This window comes from Hemibagrus wyckioides, linkage group LG09 (assembly GCF_019097595.1).
Source record: "Hemibagrus wyckioides isolate EC202008001 linkage group LG09, SWU_Hwy_1.0, whole genome shotgun sequence".
Taxonomy (NCBI): Eukaryota; Metazoa; Chordata; class Actinopteri; order Siluriformes; family Bagridae; genus Hemibagrus; species Hemibagrus wyckioides.
Genome location: NC_080718.1, coordinates 16716563 through 16735527, shown reverse-complemented (window position 1 = coordinate 16735527; position 18965 = coordinate 16716563). Strand labels below are relative to the sequence as shown.

At 40.5% G+C, this 18965-nt stretch overlaps 2 protein-coding genes across 2 annotated transcripts; one reads left to right on the top strand and one right to left on the bottom strand.

The window, feature by feature from the left end:
• The first annotated feature begins 1111 nt into the window (after positions 1 to 1111).
• zranb1b (zinc finger, RAN-binding domain containing 1b) lies at positions 1112 to 13136 on the top strand. The gene is made up of 10 exons (XM_058399373.1): positions 1112 to 1293; positions 2707 to 3623; positions 6803 to 6990; positions 7090 to 7243; positions 7328 to 7399; positions 7903 to 8101; positions 10014 to 10134; positions 10415 to 10544; positions 11497 to 11726; positions 11808 to 13136. Exons 2-10 carry the CDS (start codon positions 2798 to 2800, stop codon positions 12024 to 12026), a joined length of 2139 nt encoding a protein of 712 aa, XP_058255356.1. The 5' UTR covers positions 1112 to 1293; positions 2707 to 2797; the 3' UTR covers positions 12027 to 13136.
• A 160-nt stretch (positions 13137 to 13296) lies between these two features.
• Positions 13297 to 18322, bottom strand: psmc1a (proteasome 26S subunit, ATPase 1a). The gene is made up of 11 exons (XM_058399374.1): positions 18224 to 18322; positions 17818 to 17871; positions 17604 to 17700; positions 17396 to 17520; positions 17064 to 17249; positions 15432 to 15560; positions 15219 to 15315; positions 14903 to 15092; positions 14076 to 14227; positions 13766 to 13920; positions 13297 to 13551 (listed from the first exon to the last, which is right to left on the bottom strand). Exons 1-11 carry the CDS (start codon positions 18224 to 18226, stop codon positions 13417 to 13419), a joined length of 1323 nt encoding a protein of 440 aa, XP_058255357.1. The 5' UTR covers positions 18227 to 18322; the 3' UTR covers positions 13297 to 13416.
• Between the last annotated feature and the right edge of the window lie 643 nt (positions 18323 to 18965).

Sequence of the window (18965 nt, the reverse complement as noted above, 5' to 3'; positions counted from 1 at the left end):
CTTTTTGCAATTTGAACTTTTATAAAGTACTTTAAATGCACTATTTCACTACATTGCTATAAGGGAACAGATAAGACGTTCTATATCAGGTGAAAGTGATCTGATGCCCAAACAGAAGACACCAATTAACACTAAAATTAACGTTCCTATTACTCTGCCAGTTAATACTGTTTCTGCCTTAGACTAGAGAGGTAACGGAGTGATTGCTTTCCATAGATGGAAAACCCCTTCAGCATATTATCTGAAAAATTGCAGCCTGAGATTCTGGGAGACTTAAAGCTGGAAATGTGCTCTATTAGGCTTGATATACAGGAATCACACAGGATAAAACAGTAAATGGCATCAAGGATTGGTCAAAAATAGCCTGAAGTGCTGGTAATCATGAATGAAACAAGATTTCTGACCAATTAGGAAGCTGTCTGTGGAAGTAAGGACTCTGGAAACAGCACAGCAGGTGAGCTTTGAATATGTGATTAATTAAATGGAAATAAATAAAATTACAACGGCACATAGACACATTGATAGTGTGCATCTCCATGTTCTGTCCTATACAATATATATATTTTTTTTCATTTATGCCATAGCTTGTTTATTTGTTTGTATTTGTTTGTTACAATAACCTGTCTTTTTCCGAAATGTAAGATGAAGCTGACCGCCATAAAAGTGGGTTACAAAAATCCGCAATAATTAATATTACATTTACATGTAAATTATTCAGCTTTGGCTTTGTTTAGTTGCTTTAACAAATAAATAGGATAAAATAAATCTCTAAGCCATCGCTGAAAATTACAGCAAACCTACTATACCGAACCACTGCATAATGCTGCGGTAGATCTTTTCTGAAATGATTACATCACCCTTTTACTACAGTTGCTGTTGCCTGATATGTATGAAAAGCACGCCATTGTGGCTCCAAAGGAAGCGACTAAGCGGCTGTCACTACTTTGTTTGAAGAGCCAAGATGGCGGCGCGAGATTGTCAGTTTTCTGGCAGCCTAGTTATACAGGGAGAGTCAGAAGCCCTTTAATCGATGTCAATGAAATACGCCGGCTCTAATTGGCTCAGATCAGTCACGTGCAAAAAGAGCCAATCACGTTTGAGTACCGCTCCAGGTGGCGTCCCTCCTCCCCTGTATCTCTGGAGTAGGTTTATTTTGGTTTACCCTGTTCCCGTGCTGCCGCCATTAGACAAATCGGCACTGGAAATGGGAATTAGTACTTTATAAGTTCCCAGAAAGCTCGGTGAAAAAAAAAACTGGGGTTCGCGGATAGCAGGATCGCTGCGGTGGAAAAGGTAAGGGTGGAGGTGATAATACGAGTGTGTACTGCTAACGGCTAAATTGTGGCTGCAGGGGGTTTGTCGGGTTGTTTATAGGTAGGATCGGTTTCGTTCGGACAACTGCACTGAAAGCGCTGGGATGCGTTACTACAGAAATGCAACTCAAGAGGACTCTATGCTCCGAGAAACCGAGATCAGGAACCGAGAATCTGTAAAGGCCCGTAGGTTTAGCTTGTCCATTGATTTCCTCCGCCTATTTTCCGTGTAGCCTACACAAGCTCAGAATGCTACTGTAGATCCCGTTTGCTCTCCTCTCACCTTCTGCCCCAAATCCAAGGAGGCTGCTTAGCTGACCTAGCTAGCTACAGTGATCGTAAAAGGACAGCCTATCACTGCCCGGAAGTCAGTCACTTCAGTAGTAAATGAAGCATTTTTAGGTGTCTTATTTTTGCTGTAATTAATTTTCCATGTTTATTTTCACGCTTTGGTTTATACTGATGGCGAGAATAACATCACTCTTAATGCTGAACCCATTTAGACTTTCATACACAGCTTTGTTTTGACTCATGCGAGTGGAAGCTAGTTATGTTATAACGTAGCTCGAATCGCTACAGGTTTATATATTTTAAGATAAGACTGCTACTTGTAAACTAACTGTCTTCAGCCAGGCCGTTAGGATCGCTTTGACATGTAGCCTAGCTGGCTAACTCTCCGGATTAAAGCGCTTAATTATGGTTGCAGTTCGGGCTAGATCAATACTACAGACCCAGACTAACTTAATACCTGTCTGCAGTGTAAGCTGTTACGGAAATTAAATAAAAGTTGGCGATAAGGTTCCGCTTGTATTATCATTAACAGCAGGAAGAGTTTGCTAATGCTGCTTCCAGAGTGTATTGGAGGTGAACTGTGTGAGAACTAACATGGCTATCATGCATCTCTGTACATCTGGCTTGTCGAGTGATCTGGAATTATCTGTGTTTTTTTGTTTCTATTTGGACTTCACAGAACAATGCTCTAGAGTTGTAAGCTAGTTTCCCGTGGGACAAGCCCTTTCAGATTGCTGTATTGTGCTTTTATTTGATTACTGTTTCACACGGAAGGGCGAAAAGGCGAGTTCCTGTCAGTGAATACACCGCTTTAAACTGCCTGCAGCCCCTGTGTGAGAAAACACAGCTGCACCACCACATGTAAAATATTCAAATGGATGTGATGTGCCTCTGCTGCGCCTTACTCAAATGTGATCCAGTGCCCCTTGGAGCTTTCTTTGCTATATCTGCCAGAAGTAGCTGTAAGAGACAGGAGCTTTTCGTGCCTTTGTTTTTCAAAATCTTTGTTATTAAGCAGGTACTGTCTATGCATGCAGCATTTTTGTGACTTTCATAGTAGATAAGCAGATGATTGACTGAGTTTTGTGTGTTCTTTTCTCAGAGCGCCCTGGCAGGCTGAGTGGCCTTTGGTCAGGCGTGAGCCAGCGGAGGGTGGGAGGGAAGGGGCATATAGAAGTTCTGTTCGAGCGAGGATGACTGATTTCCAGCCGAAGTGGAGCTGCGAGTATTGCACATACGAGAACTGGCCATCCGCCATCAAGTGCACTATGTGTCGCGCCCAACGACCCACAGGCCCCATCATCACCGAGGAGCCGTTTAAGAGCAGTCCGAGTCTCACCTCACACCTGTGCTCCACTCAGGAGGGCTCCAGTGTTCTCATCTGCCCTGATTCGAGTGCCCGACCACGAGTACGTGTAACCGATGAGGTGCCAGAGATTGCCAGCAAATGGTCATGCCACATGTGCACCTATCTGAACTGGCCCCGTGCAATCCGCTGCACTCAGTGCCTCAGCCAGAGGCAGCAAGGATCTCAGCAGGGCCCTCACAGGCCCTCAGACGGTCCACACACCTCTGAACCAGGCTGTCGACTTCCTGCACCCGTGGCCCCTGACCCTTGTGAGGAATACAATGACCGTAATCGTCTGAACACACGTGTACAGCACTGGGCTTGCTCAGCCTGCACTTATGAGAACTGGCCCAAGACCCTAAGGTGTGTAGTGTGTGACCACCCTAAGACGAGCGATGCTGTGCTGCAGGAGCCTCAGCCCGAGAGCACCATGGCCCTGTCTATAGTGAACGAGCAGGAGAGGACAGCAGGGGGAGGGGGTATGGGGGGCAGTAAAACGGCTCAGCGGAGGCTTTCGCCCCCTGTGCCTGCTGGCCAGGCCGAAGTGCAGATTGAACTGGCGTCTGGAGCAGTGGGTGCCCAAGAAGAGCACGAGACGGACTTTAAGAAACTCAAGCAAATCAGGAACAGGATGCGGAGGATTGACTGGCTCTTTCTCAATGCATGTGCAGGTGAGAGGAAGCCTGGCAGCTTCAAAATATCCACTATCCTGAATCCTGCGATGTGTTGTGCTAGCAAAATGTCTGACTTGTTTACTGATCTCCTCTGCTTTAGGTCTATTGCTTTGTATTCTGAATTCCCAAACGTGTTATTTTGTGGGCAGCTTGTTCTATTTAACAGAATTTGACATTTTACCATGAGTCACTTAGGATACACTTACAGTTCCAAAATCAAGTTTGTTTTGACACAGTTTGAATACACACTGCAAATTGGTTTAATTCATGTGCTCATGAAATCAAATTAGTTTTGTACAAGTGTCTTGGCTTTTTGTACAATTATACTAGTATTAAAAGTCTGTTTGGTAGATAATCCAAATTGTTATTTCACAGTAGAAAATTTCTGTACATAGAAGAAGCCTTAATTTGTCACACATACTTCTAGAGTGATTATTATCTTCCCAGCTTGTTAGGAAGTTGGGGTCACTCATGATACAGCATCCCTGGAGCAAAGAGGGTTTAGGGCCTTGCTCAAGGGCCCATGGCAGCTTTATGATGGTGGGGCTTGAACCCCTGATTCTCTGAACAGAAACCCAGACTCTTTAGCCATTAATCCGCTACTGCCGATAGATTTGATGGGTCAGACTGTACATGTACCCCATATACAGTATACCACATAACCAAACTACCTCCATCACTCTACATGGTAGAAGACAACTATCAGCAAATATAGGCCGTTTGTGCAGTTGTGCTATTGCAGCTTCCCACGTTATTCCCTGTTCAAAGCATCCCTTGTGTGTTGAATGGTGGCATTTATGTGTGTGTGTGTCTGCACTCACTGGCTGTCTAAAATATGTTTATTATCTCAACACAATCATGTACAACTTCACTTAAAAACACTGTGGGCTGCATTGATCTGTGAGCTGTGTACAGTTAATATGCAGCTTGTGTGTGTGTGTGATAGAGATTGAGCACTCTGAGCTATCAAGGTGCATTTAACAGCAGCCTGATGCTTTCACGGCCACGAAGGCAAGGAAAAGGCTGTTGTGGGTCAGTTACATATTGACCCATAGTCCAGCACAGTCCAGTGGTGTGAAAGATCTGCTTTAGGATACTGAACACAACAAAACTGGCAATGATCCATCATACAGAGTTGAAAAGAATTCAGTTATTAGATAAAACAGGGCGTGTGGTGTGTCTCTGTTGGCTGTTGTGGAAGTCATTCATGCCCTTTGACATGTTTGCTTCACGATTTCTGTTTCTGAGGGTAATATGTCATCATCCGGATCACATCATGACTCACAAGTGATTCGACAGCATTTCAGACATTAAGTTTGCAACAAGTGTGGCATTAACTTTCTTCAGAAATCTGATCTCATGGTCTATAGCCTGCTACGGTTTTTCATGCTGCTTTGAAGACATATCATTTTCATCCAAGATGAACAAATGGCACTGTCCAGAATGTTCTATACACATATGAATGTTTAATAAAAACATCAATAACAGTTTAAAATCTCTGTCCAAATTTAGTTGCCTAATTTAGGTTCTATCAAAACACTGCTTTCCTTTTTGGCAAAATGACCCTTTGTGTCACTTGACATAGAAATAGAGCTGAGGAAATACTTGCATTTCTGGTTTACTTTATTTTCTCATGCTCACGTTTGTATATATTGGTTATATAAAGTGTTAGATGGCTTGTACTTATGCATGTTTTTATATGTGACCTACCTTAATACGTTTGCAGTAGTTCTATTATAGCTGTCTGTTTTGAGACAACTTTATAAACTAGGATTCAGTGGTCACTGTTATTGTTTTAGACTCATAAGGAAATTCAGAAAGTTAATGTAGTCCAAGGAAATGTTCAGAGACCTTCGTGACCTTTTTTAAAAATTTTTTCTTTCTTTTTTTTCTCTTAAACCAGACCTTTTTCTAGAAGGATCAATAAGCACTGAAAACTAGGGGAAAATGCTACAACATTTTAGCTACACACTTCCTGATCGTGTCTCGTATTTCTGTTTCATGTTGACTGAAATGACATGCCAAGGAAATACTGGACGTTAAGCATTTTCTTTCTGTAAGATGTATGTAGTACTCTATAATGCACTTGCCTTGCTTTTTCAAGCTTTCAGTTTTCAATATTTATAACGTTATTACATTGCAATGTCTAAAATCAAAATATTAAATGTTCAGAGCAGAACGTTGAATAATCAGTGCTGCTTTCAGCATTAAGTTTTATTCTAAAGAAAGTCATGCATTTTGTCTGATATTGGCAAATTATTGTCTGATAATGGCACATAAATAAAGTTTGAGATTTTAGTAATGCTGGTAAATAAGGTGAAGTTAAATTCTAGTGATTGCTATTACAAACTACACCAAGCTGCATAAGATAGAAATAGAATTTGGGTTAATCAGTATCATCATATTTATAAAATATGTTTACATGATATAATTCCACAATTATATTAACCAGAGTGAACGTCTGGAGTACAAAATACATCACTTGCAAGACCTAGTAACTTGAGTTAAATTATTAGTTTAAAGGACAGTTCGCTCTGAAAGTATTGGAACAGCAAGGCCAGTCCTTTTGTTTTTTTGCTATACACTGAAGTCATTCGGGTTTGACTTCAAACATGGATATGAAATCATTTGCTTATATTTACAGCTCGATGTGTTAAACAGTTTGGAACATAGCACCTTTTGTTTGAAGCCATCCATTTTTCAAGTGATCAAAAACATTGGAATGTGTGACCGACAGCCGTTTGGTGTTGCCGAAGGTTCGATTGCCCTGTTAAATCCATTGTTTAACAAAGCATTAGCTCTGAATGTCTAACATTACTAAAGGCGTTTGCAACGTTTCTGGTGGGGTCAGTGGATGACCAGCCTGACGCAGTTATTGTAAGCAATATACTAAGTGTTATTTAGTTTAAGATTCTCTGTTCCTTTGCATAAAAACCAGATGGTTTGCTACCAAAGGTGCCATGTTTTAAGTTGTTCACACATCTGGATGTGAAAATAGGGGAAAGCTGAAATTCATCTAATAACATATCTTTGCTTTTGAACTCCAACCCAAATGTCATAACTGTACAGCAAAAAAAAAAAAAAAGGGTCTTGCTGTTTCAGTACGCTTGGAATGGATGGTATGTAGTGTGTGTGTGTGTGTGTGTGTTTAACATATCTATTTCTCCCACTTGCAGGTGTGGTGGAGGGTGATTTGGCTGCAGTCGAAGCCTATAAGTCATCAGGTGGTGACATCGCACGTCAGCTGACCTCAGATGAGGTCCGCCTGCTGAATCGTCCATCTGCGTTTAACGCTGGCTTCACTCTGGTGCACCTCGCTATCCGCTTTCAGCGCCAGGACATGCTCTCTGTACTCCTCACGGAGGTCAGCCAGCACATATGCTCAAACAGTCCTAGTGAATGTCACTCCTCGTATCTATTTTAGGCATGTTTACATTAATGTGTGTATTTTTATGTGTCTCAGGTGTCCCAGCAGGCAGCTAAGTGTATTCCAGCCATGGTATGTCCTGAATTAACAGAGCAAATTCGTCGGGAAGTGGCTGCCGCGCTACACAGACGTAAAGGAGAGTTTCCCTGTTACTTCTTCACTGATATCACTACCTTTACTCTTCCAGCAGGTGAGACATGTCACTTTTTTACTGAACTATGAATGTGTCAGTAAATGTGCTTGCTCTTTATTTGACCCTCCATATCTTTTGTAGATATTGAAGACCTGCCTCCTAATGTCCAAGAGAAGCTGTTTGATGAGGTGTTGGATCGAGATGTACAGAAAGGTGAAAAAAAATCCATTTGTAAAATAGATATATTTTACTGATTCTGCTGCTCGAATTTATTAAATAGAAAGGTCAGTGTTTTCACACTGTGATTGGTTTTCAAGAGAAATATCCAGCCCTGATTGAGATATAAGGTCGGTCTGTCTGTCTGTTTATCTAATATGGTATCCAGACTTAATGACAACAAAAAAAAAGAATGATGGAAGCTGCAGATGGTGTTCATGGCTGCAGCCAGAAAGAGAATAATCCCCAGATAATCCATGTAAAATACACATAGTGATCATACTTTTGAAAAACATATTTGTGTGTGTTAGTGCTACAGCAGACGTGACGAACACTGACGCCTGCTGTAGCATTCTTTCAGCCCTCTTTGTCTCCCTACTATTTTCTTTTCCTTCCTTATCCTTTAATGTTGTTTTTTGCAAACGTTTAATGTGAAACAAAAGATTTTCCCCTAAGTCCTATCATAAGCACATCTATAAACTGCTATAAAAATGTTGCAGAGCTTGAAGAGGAATCTCCAATCATAAACTGGTCTTTGGAGCTAGGCACACGATTGGACAGCCGGTTGTACGCTCTGTGGAACCGCACTGCAGGAGACTGCCTTCTGGACTCGGTGCTGCAGGCCACATGGGGCATCTACGACAAAGATTCCGTACTGAGAAAGAGTCTGCATGACAGCTTACATGACTGCTCCCACTGGTGAGGGAAAACACACACACCCACACATGCACATACACGCACACTGCCTGAAAGATCTTCTTGAGCGAATCAAAGAAACAGTAATTTAATCTATATTGTTTTCTATTGATTAAACATACTCAGTCATCATTTTATTAAACCTCTACACCTATACCATAATTATCTATTCTAGCTGCAATGCAAGCTTTGCAGGCCAGCAGCTTAGGGGAATGTTCGCATCAGACATCAGAATGGGGGGAAAATGTGATGTCCGTGATTGTTTGGTGCCAGATGGGCTGGTTTGAGTATTTCTAAAACCGCTGATCTCCTGGGATTTTCACACACAACAGTCGCTAGAGTTTACTCACAGTGGTGCAAAAAAAAGCAAAACATCCAGTGAGCAGCAGTTCTGCAGACAGAAAACATCTCGTCGATTAGAGATCCAGAGAGAATGGATGAGAGAGAGCTGGCAGAAAGGCTACAGTAACTCCGATAACCACTCTGTACAACTGTGGTGAGCAGAAAAGCATCTCAGAATGCACAACCTTGATAGACAACAAGGTTGGGCTGCAACAGCAAAGACTGTCCACTTCTGTCAAACAAGAGAGCTGAGGCTGCTGGGAGCACAGGCTCACCAAAACTGGACAGCTAAAGATGGGGGCAAACAAACGTAGCCTGGTCTGATGAATCTCGATTTTTGGTGAGGCAAACAGATGCTAGGTTCTAAATTTGGCACATGGACCCATTTTCTGAATCCAGTCAAGCATTAAAGTGCACCTGAAAAATCTGCAGGAATGCAGTCATCTAAACATCTCAAACTGTTTCAGTATCTTGTAGAATCCATGCCATGAGAAATTGAGACTGTTGGAGAGAACCAACCCAGTATTAGTACAGTGTTCCTAATAAAGTGCTTAGTGACTGTGTGACTGATTTGTACATGAACAGATGGTTTTCTTCTGCCTGCATGGTGTGTTATGCAAATTTTATCCTGGAGTGTTAAATCAGTTAAGTGTCAAATACTGCATTAGGAAATCAGACAAATACAAAAATTATTGAGAAAATCAGAACGCTTCAGTATCAATCGTTTAAGAGACAGACACTTTCCCATTGGGATGAATAAAGTATCTGTCTGTCTTTCTATCTATCTGTCTGCCTATCTGTCTTTCTATCTATCTATCTATCTATCTGTCTGTAAGTCTATCTATCTAAGACGTCACTGCTGCAGCCTGTGGCCCAGAACCGCAAGTAGAAAGCTTTTAGAGCCAGAATTAGTAAGACATTTTGGTTGGCGTTTTTATTTGTAAACTTCAATCATCCCTAATGTGAGACCACACTGACAGCAGTGACCTTTAGTTCAAGAGACAGTGTTTAACACCATATTAGAATATTTTGCCTGGGGTTTGATTTCATCTGTCAGACTGGATTTATCACTTCACACACTCACACAGTTCTGTTACTTGCTGCAGAAGAATTAATGACGCGGTTTATATGAAGAACAATGCTTTTCATGAACACTATGTTCCAATCAAGAACTGTTATTAGAGACATTTACATGTAGTTACCAGTTGTTTCTGAAAATGAAAGTAATACAGGAAGTAGTACAGACGCAGATATTCATCACAGTTGCAGATGATTGGTATGTATGAGATCAGCTACGGTGGTCATAACGTTTCAGAATGAGTATAGTGCATGTAGATTAGAGATTTATCTCCAAATCCAGAACACACCACCACACTAAATGCTGCATTATGTAATTATTAATCGACCTGCTATTTACAGCAGTCAAGGGAACAAGGGTATTTAGCTTATTTTAATATAATATTGATTATAGGCAACTCTTCCAAGGTGTACAATTGATTTGTCCAGATGTTAATTATTTAAGAGATGCTTTTTTTGTTATAGTTTTGATTTGTTTGGTGTGTGTGTGTTGCAGGTTCTACACCCGCTGGAAGGAGTGGGAATCGTGGTATTCTCAGAGTTTTGGCTTGCACTTCTCTCTGAGAGAAGAGCAGTGGCAGGAAGACTGGGCTTTTATTTTATCACTAGCCAGTCAGGTAAACATGCGCTTTCTCTCACACACACACACACACACACACACACATTATGTAAAGGCATCCTACTCAAGTGTGAGACATTTACAGCAGACCTTCCTCATACATTTCGTTTGTCATTTGCTTATTAATGTACAGTATATACCAGCAATGTGTTATTTATTTAAAAAAAAGTAAAAGCTCTCTCTTTTGTTTCTGTCTCTCTCTCTCTCTCTCTCTCTCTCTCTCTCTCTCTCACTCTCTGCTCAAAAACTCCCCTCTCCTCGTGCCTTGTTCCTGTTAGCCGGGGGCGAGTTTAGAGCAGACTCATGTGTTTGTGCTGGCTCATATCCTCCGCCGGCCCATCATCGTGTACGGCGTGAAATATTACAAGAGCTTCAGAGGGGAGACGTTGGGATACACCCGCTTCCAGGGTGAGCTGAAAAAATGAGTTTTGAATGAGCTAGCCATATAAGCTGGAGCAGTTTAATAATTACAGTATCGACTGTTTGTAATATGAGAGTTGCTATAATGTGTGTTTAATAGTTTAAGTGACTGGAAGATGTTTTGCTACTCATCACAGGAGCTAAAATAACATCTGATCTATACTGATGAACAGCCTCTTAGTGCTATAAATGAAATTATCACCCAGTAGCTATTTTTAAACACCATTTCTGTCACGATTAGGCAAGAGTGCAAAGACAGCTGATATATTTGCTTTGAAATGGTAATGTTGGCAAAACTGTTGCACATGGAGTGCCTGGCATAGGAATACATTATCACTCGATAGCTTCAAGGCTCATTTATTCTTTCATCACTGAGCATCGTGTGAATGACAACAGGAGGCATATCCAGCTCCTGTGTTTACGGAAATATTGTGAAAAATGTTCGTACAGTGGCAGAACCATCATGATAGTACTCACCTTCATCACACCTGAGCACCAGGAATAAATTAGGCATCAGATTCAGCTACCATGAAGTGAAACAAAATGGTTTGAATTGTGATTTGAAAACTATTTGTAACATGCACGTTTTTTGGTACAGCACACCTTCACTGGTTACAATGCAAGTGTGTGGTTTACTTGACTGTTAAAATATGAATTCAGTATTCTTTGTTGTTGGCCTTTTTTTTTGTTACACTGGCAACATTTAATCCCAAACAATAAGCATATCAGGACAGCTAAAATAATTGTTTCACACCCCGAACTATTACATGACTGTGAGAAATGAGTACAAAGAAAATGAGAATATAACAACTGCCACTCCTACGACACCAATCCAACTGCCTTGTTGTTCTACTACTAAGACCTTTATTCAAAAGCAAATTGCTGGCATTTTGCCTGGATGAAATCCACGCTAAACTGTCATTTCCTGCCTACTCTACAGGTGTGTATCTGCCCCTGTTGTGGGAGCCGAGTTTTTGCTGGAAGAGCCCCATAGCATTGGGTTACACAAGAGGCCACTTCTCAGCGTTGGTTGCCATGGAGAATGACGGCTATGACAACCGCGGTGCAGGTGCTAACCTCAACACAGATGATGATGTCACCGTCACATTTTTGCCCTTGGTGGACAGTGACAGGAAGCTGCTGCATGTCCACTTCCTGTCTGCACAAGAGGTGAGTGGAGGTTTTGTCATAGATAAGAGTTTTGTGTGACCTGCATTGGTAAGTAGCTAAATTGTTTCGCGTGTCCATCAGATGGGAACAGAGGAGCAGCAGGAGCGTCTGCTGAGGCAGTGGCTGGACTGTTGTGTGACTGAGGGTGGAGTCCTGGTGGCATTGCAGAAGAGCTCCAGGAGGCGGAGCCATCCTCTCGTCACACAGATGGTGGAGAAGTGGTTGGACGGATATCGGCAGCTGGGCACTTGCCCTGCCCTCTCAGATGGCGAGGAAGAAGAGGAAGATGAAGATGAGTGAGAAGGAGAGGCTTCTCTTTACTCAGAGACTTGGTGCACCTTTACCCCTCCTTGTGAGGAACACATACACTAATGTACCATTATTTATCCTTGTCATATGTATATACACACACATACACACACACATTCTTACTCTTCAGCAAATCAGTGGTCTCTTCTCATCAATGACGCAAAAAAAAAAAAAAAGATTTTGGCCCACGTGAAATAAAAGAACTTAGGTTAAAAATGGTACATGCCTTACAGAGTATGCCCTTTGTTTTATTCAAGTTATTATTCTAGATTTGCTTTTGGAAGCAAGAATTGAAGAAATAAGATATTTCAGTAGTTATTCTAAGAGCACTTAAGCACATTTTTTTTTTCTTTTTTAAATTTGCTTCAGCTCCATTTTTAAACTTTATTTGTTGGTAACACCTTTCATATACTTATACATCACTTGAATTTGAGATCAGTCTTTTCGTCAAGATCCATTCACTGAGATATTTATTTATCTGTATGATAGTTTGTGAGCTACGGAAATGAATACATACCACTGTATGATAAAAGTTTTGACCTCTCATGTGCATGAGGAATTCAACTGCAAACTTGATACCATTTTCTGTGGGTAATCGGCACTCTGTTCCTGCCTCACAAGACAGAGCTAGCCTTTCCAAATGGATCATTCTTTTTAGTTGGTTGTTAACGCTGAACGTTACACTACATGTACACTAAGTCATGTTTTTACATACTGTAACACTTGGGTGTCTGGTCACATTTGGTGTGACCGTTTAGGTGTTCTGATTTTTTTTTCTCCTCTCTCTGCTAATATTCTCTGGATGTGCTTGTTAATATTACATTCAAAGACTTGACTGAAACCAAAGTGAACATTGGTCTGTGGTCTTGCAGTGATCAGACTTGTTTGTTTTGATGTCTTCACCCTCTCCTCTTGTGGCTGTGTTCAGTCTAGTCCCTCACCTAGTTTTAAAGACACCTTTGAGTTCTCATTTTCCGTTATTATACAATTATGTCAAATCTTTGGCATATATCTTATGTCTCTGATGTGTGATGAGGTGGAGACCAAATCATTGAAGGATTATAAGCTGAATGTCTAACCAGTAAAGCTTCTTTAAAACCGTTTGTTTTTAAAAGGAGTGTATGTGAAGTCTTGTCACATGTGCCTTTTATGCAGGGTCAGGGTTGTGTGAGTGTGTTCAAGGCTCCCTGCAAGAGGAATGCATGTTTTATACATTGGAAAGGTAAAACATTACTGCCGGTTTCTAAATAAGACTATTAGCTTGAAATGTAATACGTTTTATTTGCAAGAAGCAGAAATGACAGCCAGAACAAACAGAAACAGGAGTAACAAAAGAAGGGTATTTTTAGTATAACTGGGCACACATTTGGCCATTGCCAACTCAAAGGTAGAGGCCCTCTGGGGTCCCTTCCTGTTTTTTGTAGAGCACGTTTTCTTTAGACTTTTTGAAGTCCTCATTTGTTACTTTCATCCTCCTTTCCCTCAGGGCCATGAGCCCAGCTTCTGTGCAAATCGCCTGTGGAAAAAGAACACATATTTCAACTAAAAACACACAACTCCTCATGTCCATTGCTACTGTCTGCATCACAACTTTTAATAATCAGTGATATGATGCATCTGTATGACAGAAGGTGGCAGAGTAGTAAGTGCTTGAAGTAATTAGTTTATACTATTTATATAACATAATTCATGCGAATTATAGATATCATTTGACTCCATCAAGACCATACCTTTATGTCAGCACCAGAGAGGTCATCTTTAGCTAGTATAAGGTCATCAAGGGTTACATCATCTGCCAGTGTCATCCTGCTTGTGTGAATTTGGAAGATTCTGCGCTTGGTTTTTTCATCAGGTAATGGGAACTCTATCTTGCGGTCAATTCTTCCTGCAGAAACACATGGAAACATTTCAGTCTTGAAGCAAAGAAACAATATATACATATGTTCTGTGAGTGATTCATAGAAATAATAGATTATATTGAAGTCAGATTTTGTTCTATCTGAATGCAAAGGACACGGAACGTTTGGCTCGGCAACAGACCTGGACGGATGAGGGCGGGGTCAAGTGTCTCAATCCGATTAGTAGCCATGATTACTTTAACGTCACCACGAGAGTCAAATCCATCCAGCTGGTTCAAGAGCTCCAGCATGGTCCTCTGGATCTCCCTCTCTCCTCCAGAGTTGGAGTCGTATCTACACAGAGCACATTGCACACCACCCACTTGATTCATATAATCAGAAAAATCATTTGATTAAAGCTAAATGTGCTATATTGTTATGTTGGCAATGCTGCAAATGTGGTGTTGTTTTTTATGAGCTGACTAGATTACATTTGTCTAAGATAATGCTTGAGGAAGCACAGTGTATAATATGTGCATATAAATCTGTAAGAAGTGACATATGGGGCATAATACATCAAGATCCCAACACAACACTGGAGAAGGGAGAGAAAAAAAAAGAGCAGGTAGCTGTTGGGACCAGGCTAGCAATCATCATCATCACTCTTTTCTGCTGCTTAAGTGAAGAAGTGCTATTCTGTATACAAGAGAAACTATAGTCTATAGACTCTATACCAGAGAGTCTGGTAGTAAATACATAGGATATTTCACTGTTACTTTAACTAATAAAGGAGGCTTGCACATTCTATAACCCAAACGGTACATACAAGCATTAGGATCAAATAAAGAGAAATGAAGGAAGATAAAACAATCAATGTTAAAAAAAAAAAAAGAAAAGAAAAGAAAGAAAAGTACACCTCCCAACACTAGACTCAATGCAGTTATAAATGTAGGAGAAAATGATACATATGTGATCGCTGGGTGGCTTCTACAGCAGAAGAATAAACACATTCTTACCAATCTGTCTTACCTTTTTGTTCCGATGGCATCAATCTCATCAATGAAGACGATGGAGGGGGCATGCTCCTCTGCAACTCGGAACAGCTCTCTCACCAGTTTGGGACCATCACCCAGGTATTTCTGAATCAGCTCTGAACCCACCACCCTCAGGAACGTGGCAGATGTCTGATTGGCCACAGCTTTAGCCAGCAGGGTCTTACCTAAAACCAGAATATTCAGTGTCAACATATCAATCAATACTCCAAATTCTCCAGTACTCACTGAAGCACAGGATCATTTTTTTTATGCTAATCATTTATTAGCATTCATTGGGTGTTTTGTCTGACCTGTTCCTGGTGGACCATACAGAATAACTCCTTTAGGGGGCTTAATTCCCATCTCCTCGTAATACTCTGGGTGTGTAAGTGGAAGCTCAACCGACTCCTATATTAAGACAACGATATGATCAATCAGTATTATCAATGCACAAAATCAAAAAATCAAAACGTGACAGTAAAAACAGGAAGAAGATCTGTCTGTGTGTTTGACGCATATAATACCTTAATCTCTTGAATTTGGCTGTCCAGGCCTCCAATGTCAGCATATGTCTCCTGAGGAGCCTTTTCCACCTTCATCACCGTTACCAGAGGATCCGTGTCATCCATCAGCACACCGATCACTGCGTGTACCTGCAAGCACAGCCATTCACATCACTCTCTAATAGGACTTCCCAAGATTTTTGCAACTCCTTCCCACTGGAAAGAGTTTACAGCAGATGTTACAGCATCCTCCATTTCTCTAAACAATGGTCCTGACTGCACTAAAACCCCTCAGCTGGGTAGTCAGTATCCTCATAACTTTACACTGCACAACAGCTATCAAGCTGTTCACAGCAACTATTTTTGGTTAAGCAGTGCTGCAAACATTCTCAAATAGATTTTTCTATGAATGAACAAAACAGGGATTCAGCATACGCAAAGAATTTGTTACAATCAGGATAAGAAAAAAATGATAACTTATTTTTTTAAAATAATAATTTATATAATAACTAGATATTTAAATTCCAAGTGAGAAATTCCAGTGTTACAGCAGCAGACAAGAAACACTGGACAATAAATAATAAAAAAGACAATATAGCAGCAAAATAGTATACTAAATACAAATATATACTATCTGTACACACGTATACACCAATCAGCTATAACATTACAACCACCTGCCTAATTTTCGGCCAAAACAGCCCTGACCCATCATGCACTGTGTATTCTGCCACCTTTCTATCAGAACCAGCATTAACTTCTTCAGCAATTAGAGTAACAGTAGCTTGTCTGTTGGATCGGATCACACAGGCCAGCCTTCAGGCCTCACATGCATCAATGAGCCTTGGCTACCCATGACCCTGTCACCGGTTCACCACTGTTCCTTCCTTGGACCACTTTTAATAGATACTGACCACTGCAGACCGGGAACACCCCACAAGAGCTGCAGTTTTGGAGATGCTCTGATCCAGTCGTCTAGCCATCACAATTTGGCCCTGGCCAAACTCACTAAAATCCTTACGCTTATTAATTTTTCCTGCTTCTAACACATCAACTTTGAGGACAAAATGTTCACTTGCTGCTAATATATCCCACCCACTAACAGGTGCCATGATGAGGAGATAATCAGTGCTATTCACTTCACCCGTCAGTGCTCATAATGTTATGCCTGGTGGGTGTATATAAAGCTATAAACACATGTGTAAATGTATGTAAGTTATGGCTGGAATTATGGCTGTATACTGCATATGAGTAATATAAATATATTTTGCATTGTTTTGATATACGCTCTTTCATGCACTTCGCTACACTGGAGTCAGTGCTACACCATTTAAATTGTAGCATACACTTTAGTTGGATTTGCTGAGACAGCTATCTGCTGTAAATACGGAGTCATACTGGTGTAGCCAGGTTTTGTGTGTTTTTAACATTTTGGTCCCTTTTAAATAAGAATGTGTTTCTCAGAATACTACTACATCAATGCTGTGCTGTTCACTCCAACTCTCACTGATTAAAGCATTTACTGCAAATATCCTGAGACTACCTTTAGAAAGAAACAGCATACCTATTCATCAGTCTTTAATATCACTTCAGTTCAAAAGCTTAAACTGAACCTCTTTAACAATGTAAACACGTGACGGAAAATCATATTACCTTGTGATTCAGTAAAACAGAACAGCCAGGCTCCAGAAGGTCTTTATCCACAAAGGAGAGAATGCTGACATAGTGCTCTGAGCCCACTGACGTAGATACGATGGCATGGTTATCATCAATGATCTCTTCAAGAGTTCCCACTGACATAGGTGTGCCTCTCAGGTCATCAACTTTCGACCTCTCTTCCTGTAAGGATCAACAACAACAACTGGTGAGAGTCAGAGCATTTAGTCTGCGTCTACCTGAATTTGTTTATAACAGACAAGGACATTAAAATGATTGTGTGCAGAAAACAATCTAGATGCGGTTTCCACTTCAAATGGGAAATATACCTCCTGTTTCTCCTCAAGTGGCTTCATCTGCTCTTGGTTCCTGATGAACTCCTCCTCCATCAGCAGATAGTCCTTGATCCTCTCCTGCTTCAGCAGCTTAAGTCTGCATTGTGTGTGTGGAGTTACTACAGACAGAAACAACACGATCAGATCACGCCTTTATGTATTAATGTGATGTAGGTTGATGGACTCAAAAAGTTTTATATACCCAAAGGAAGCTTGCTTGCAGCATCTGGGCCTTTCGTCTTCTTCTTCCTCTTTCCCACTCTTGTAGGAATTGGGGGCTCATATTTCTTTTTCTTATCCTTTCAACGAAATTTGTTTGGTATTTGTTAATCAGTTAAATGGATTCAAGCCGACATGACTGTCCTTATCTCACTAGTTGTATTTCCAGTCCTAGTGAAATTAAAGCAAGTACTTACTTTATCATCTTTCTTTCCACCTCCAGGGCCATGTCCTCCACTCTGATTCTGTCCCTATTCAACACAAACGTACAGCATGTATTATATCCTCATAATCTATCAGACTGACTTATATAAGATTACAATTAGTCACTTGAGGGCTTTCTATTTATTTAACTGGTGAACCCAAACGCTATAAAGCTATTCACAGGAAGCGGCTAGCTAAACTCATTTATACTCGACAGCTAGCGAAAGCTAATGTTATGACTAAAACTAAAACCCTAAAACAATCCACAACGATTTTCCACAGTTAAAATTGTGTGTTGAAACGTAAACTCAGTGTATTCCTGTTTCTCACCGGGTTCGGTTACATATTTATTTAGGACTAAAATGTCTAAATGCATAAGAAATAAAATTGCTTGCTCACCATTGTCGTTTATTTCCCAGCTACTACTACCGGGTTATGAAACACAACTTCCGATTCACTCGCCGTGTGTGTGTGTGTGTGTGTGTGTGTGTGTGTGTGTGTGTGTGTGATACTGCCACCAACTGTGTTGGAGAAACATCCAAGAAGACTGTTAATAAGAGTCAGAATTCTAGGTCGTGTTTCATTACTCAAAACCCTACCATGGTCGACTTGCTGTCTATATCTGTATATGATACTGCACCCTATTCACTATACACTATTCACTACACAATATTCACTATACACTATTCACTATACACTATTCACTTTACACTATTCACTATACACTATTCACTACATAATATTCACTATACACTATTCACTTTACACTATTCACTATACACTATTCACTACACAATATTCACTATACACTATTCACTATACACTATTCACTTTACACTATTCACTATACACTATTCACTACACAATATTCACTATACACTATTCACTTTACACTATTCACTATACACTATTCATTTTACACTATTCACTATACACTATTCACTACACAATATTCACTATACACTATTCACTATACACTATTCACTTTACACTATTCACTATACACTATTCACTACACAATATTCACTATACACTATTCACTTTACACTATTCACTATACACTATTCACTACACAATATTCACTATACACTATTCACTTTACACTATTCACTATACACTATTCACTATACACTATTCACTT

Coding starts and splice junctions, on each gene's coding strand:
- psmc1a (XM_058399374.1), bottom strand. Junction 17,521..17,603: donor TGCAAGCAAGCTTCCTTTGG/GTATATAAAACT, acceptor TTCTGTCTGTAG/TAACTCCACACACACAATGC. Junction 15,316..15,431: donor GCCAAATTCAAGAGATTAAG/GTATTATATGCG, acceptor GTCTTAATATAG/GAGTCGGTTGAGCTTCCACT.
- zranb1b (XM_058399373.1), top strand. CDS start 2,798: ATGACTGATTTCCAGCCGAAGTGGAGCTGCGAGTATTGCACATACGAG. Junction 7,400..7,902: donor GGATCGAGATGTACAGAAAG/GTGAAAAAAAAT, acceptor AAAATGTTGCAG/AGCTTGAAGAGGAATCTCCA. Junction 11,727..11,807: donor ACTTCCTGTCTGCACAAGAG/GTGAGTGGAGGT, acceptor CGTGTCCATCAG/ATGGGAACAGAGGAGCAGCA.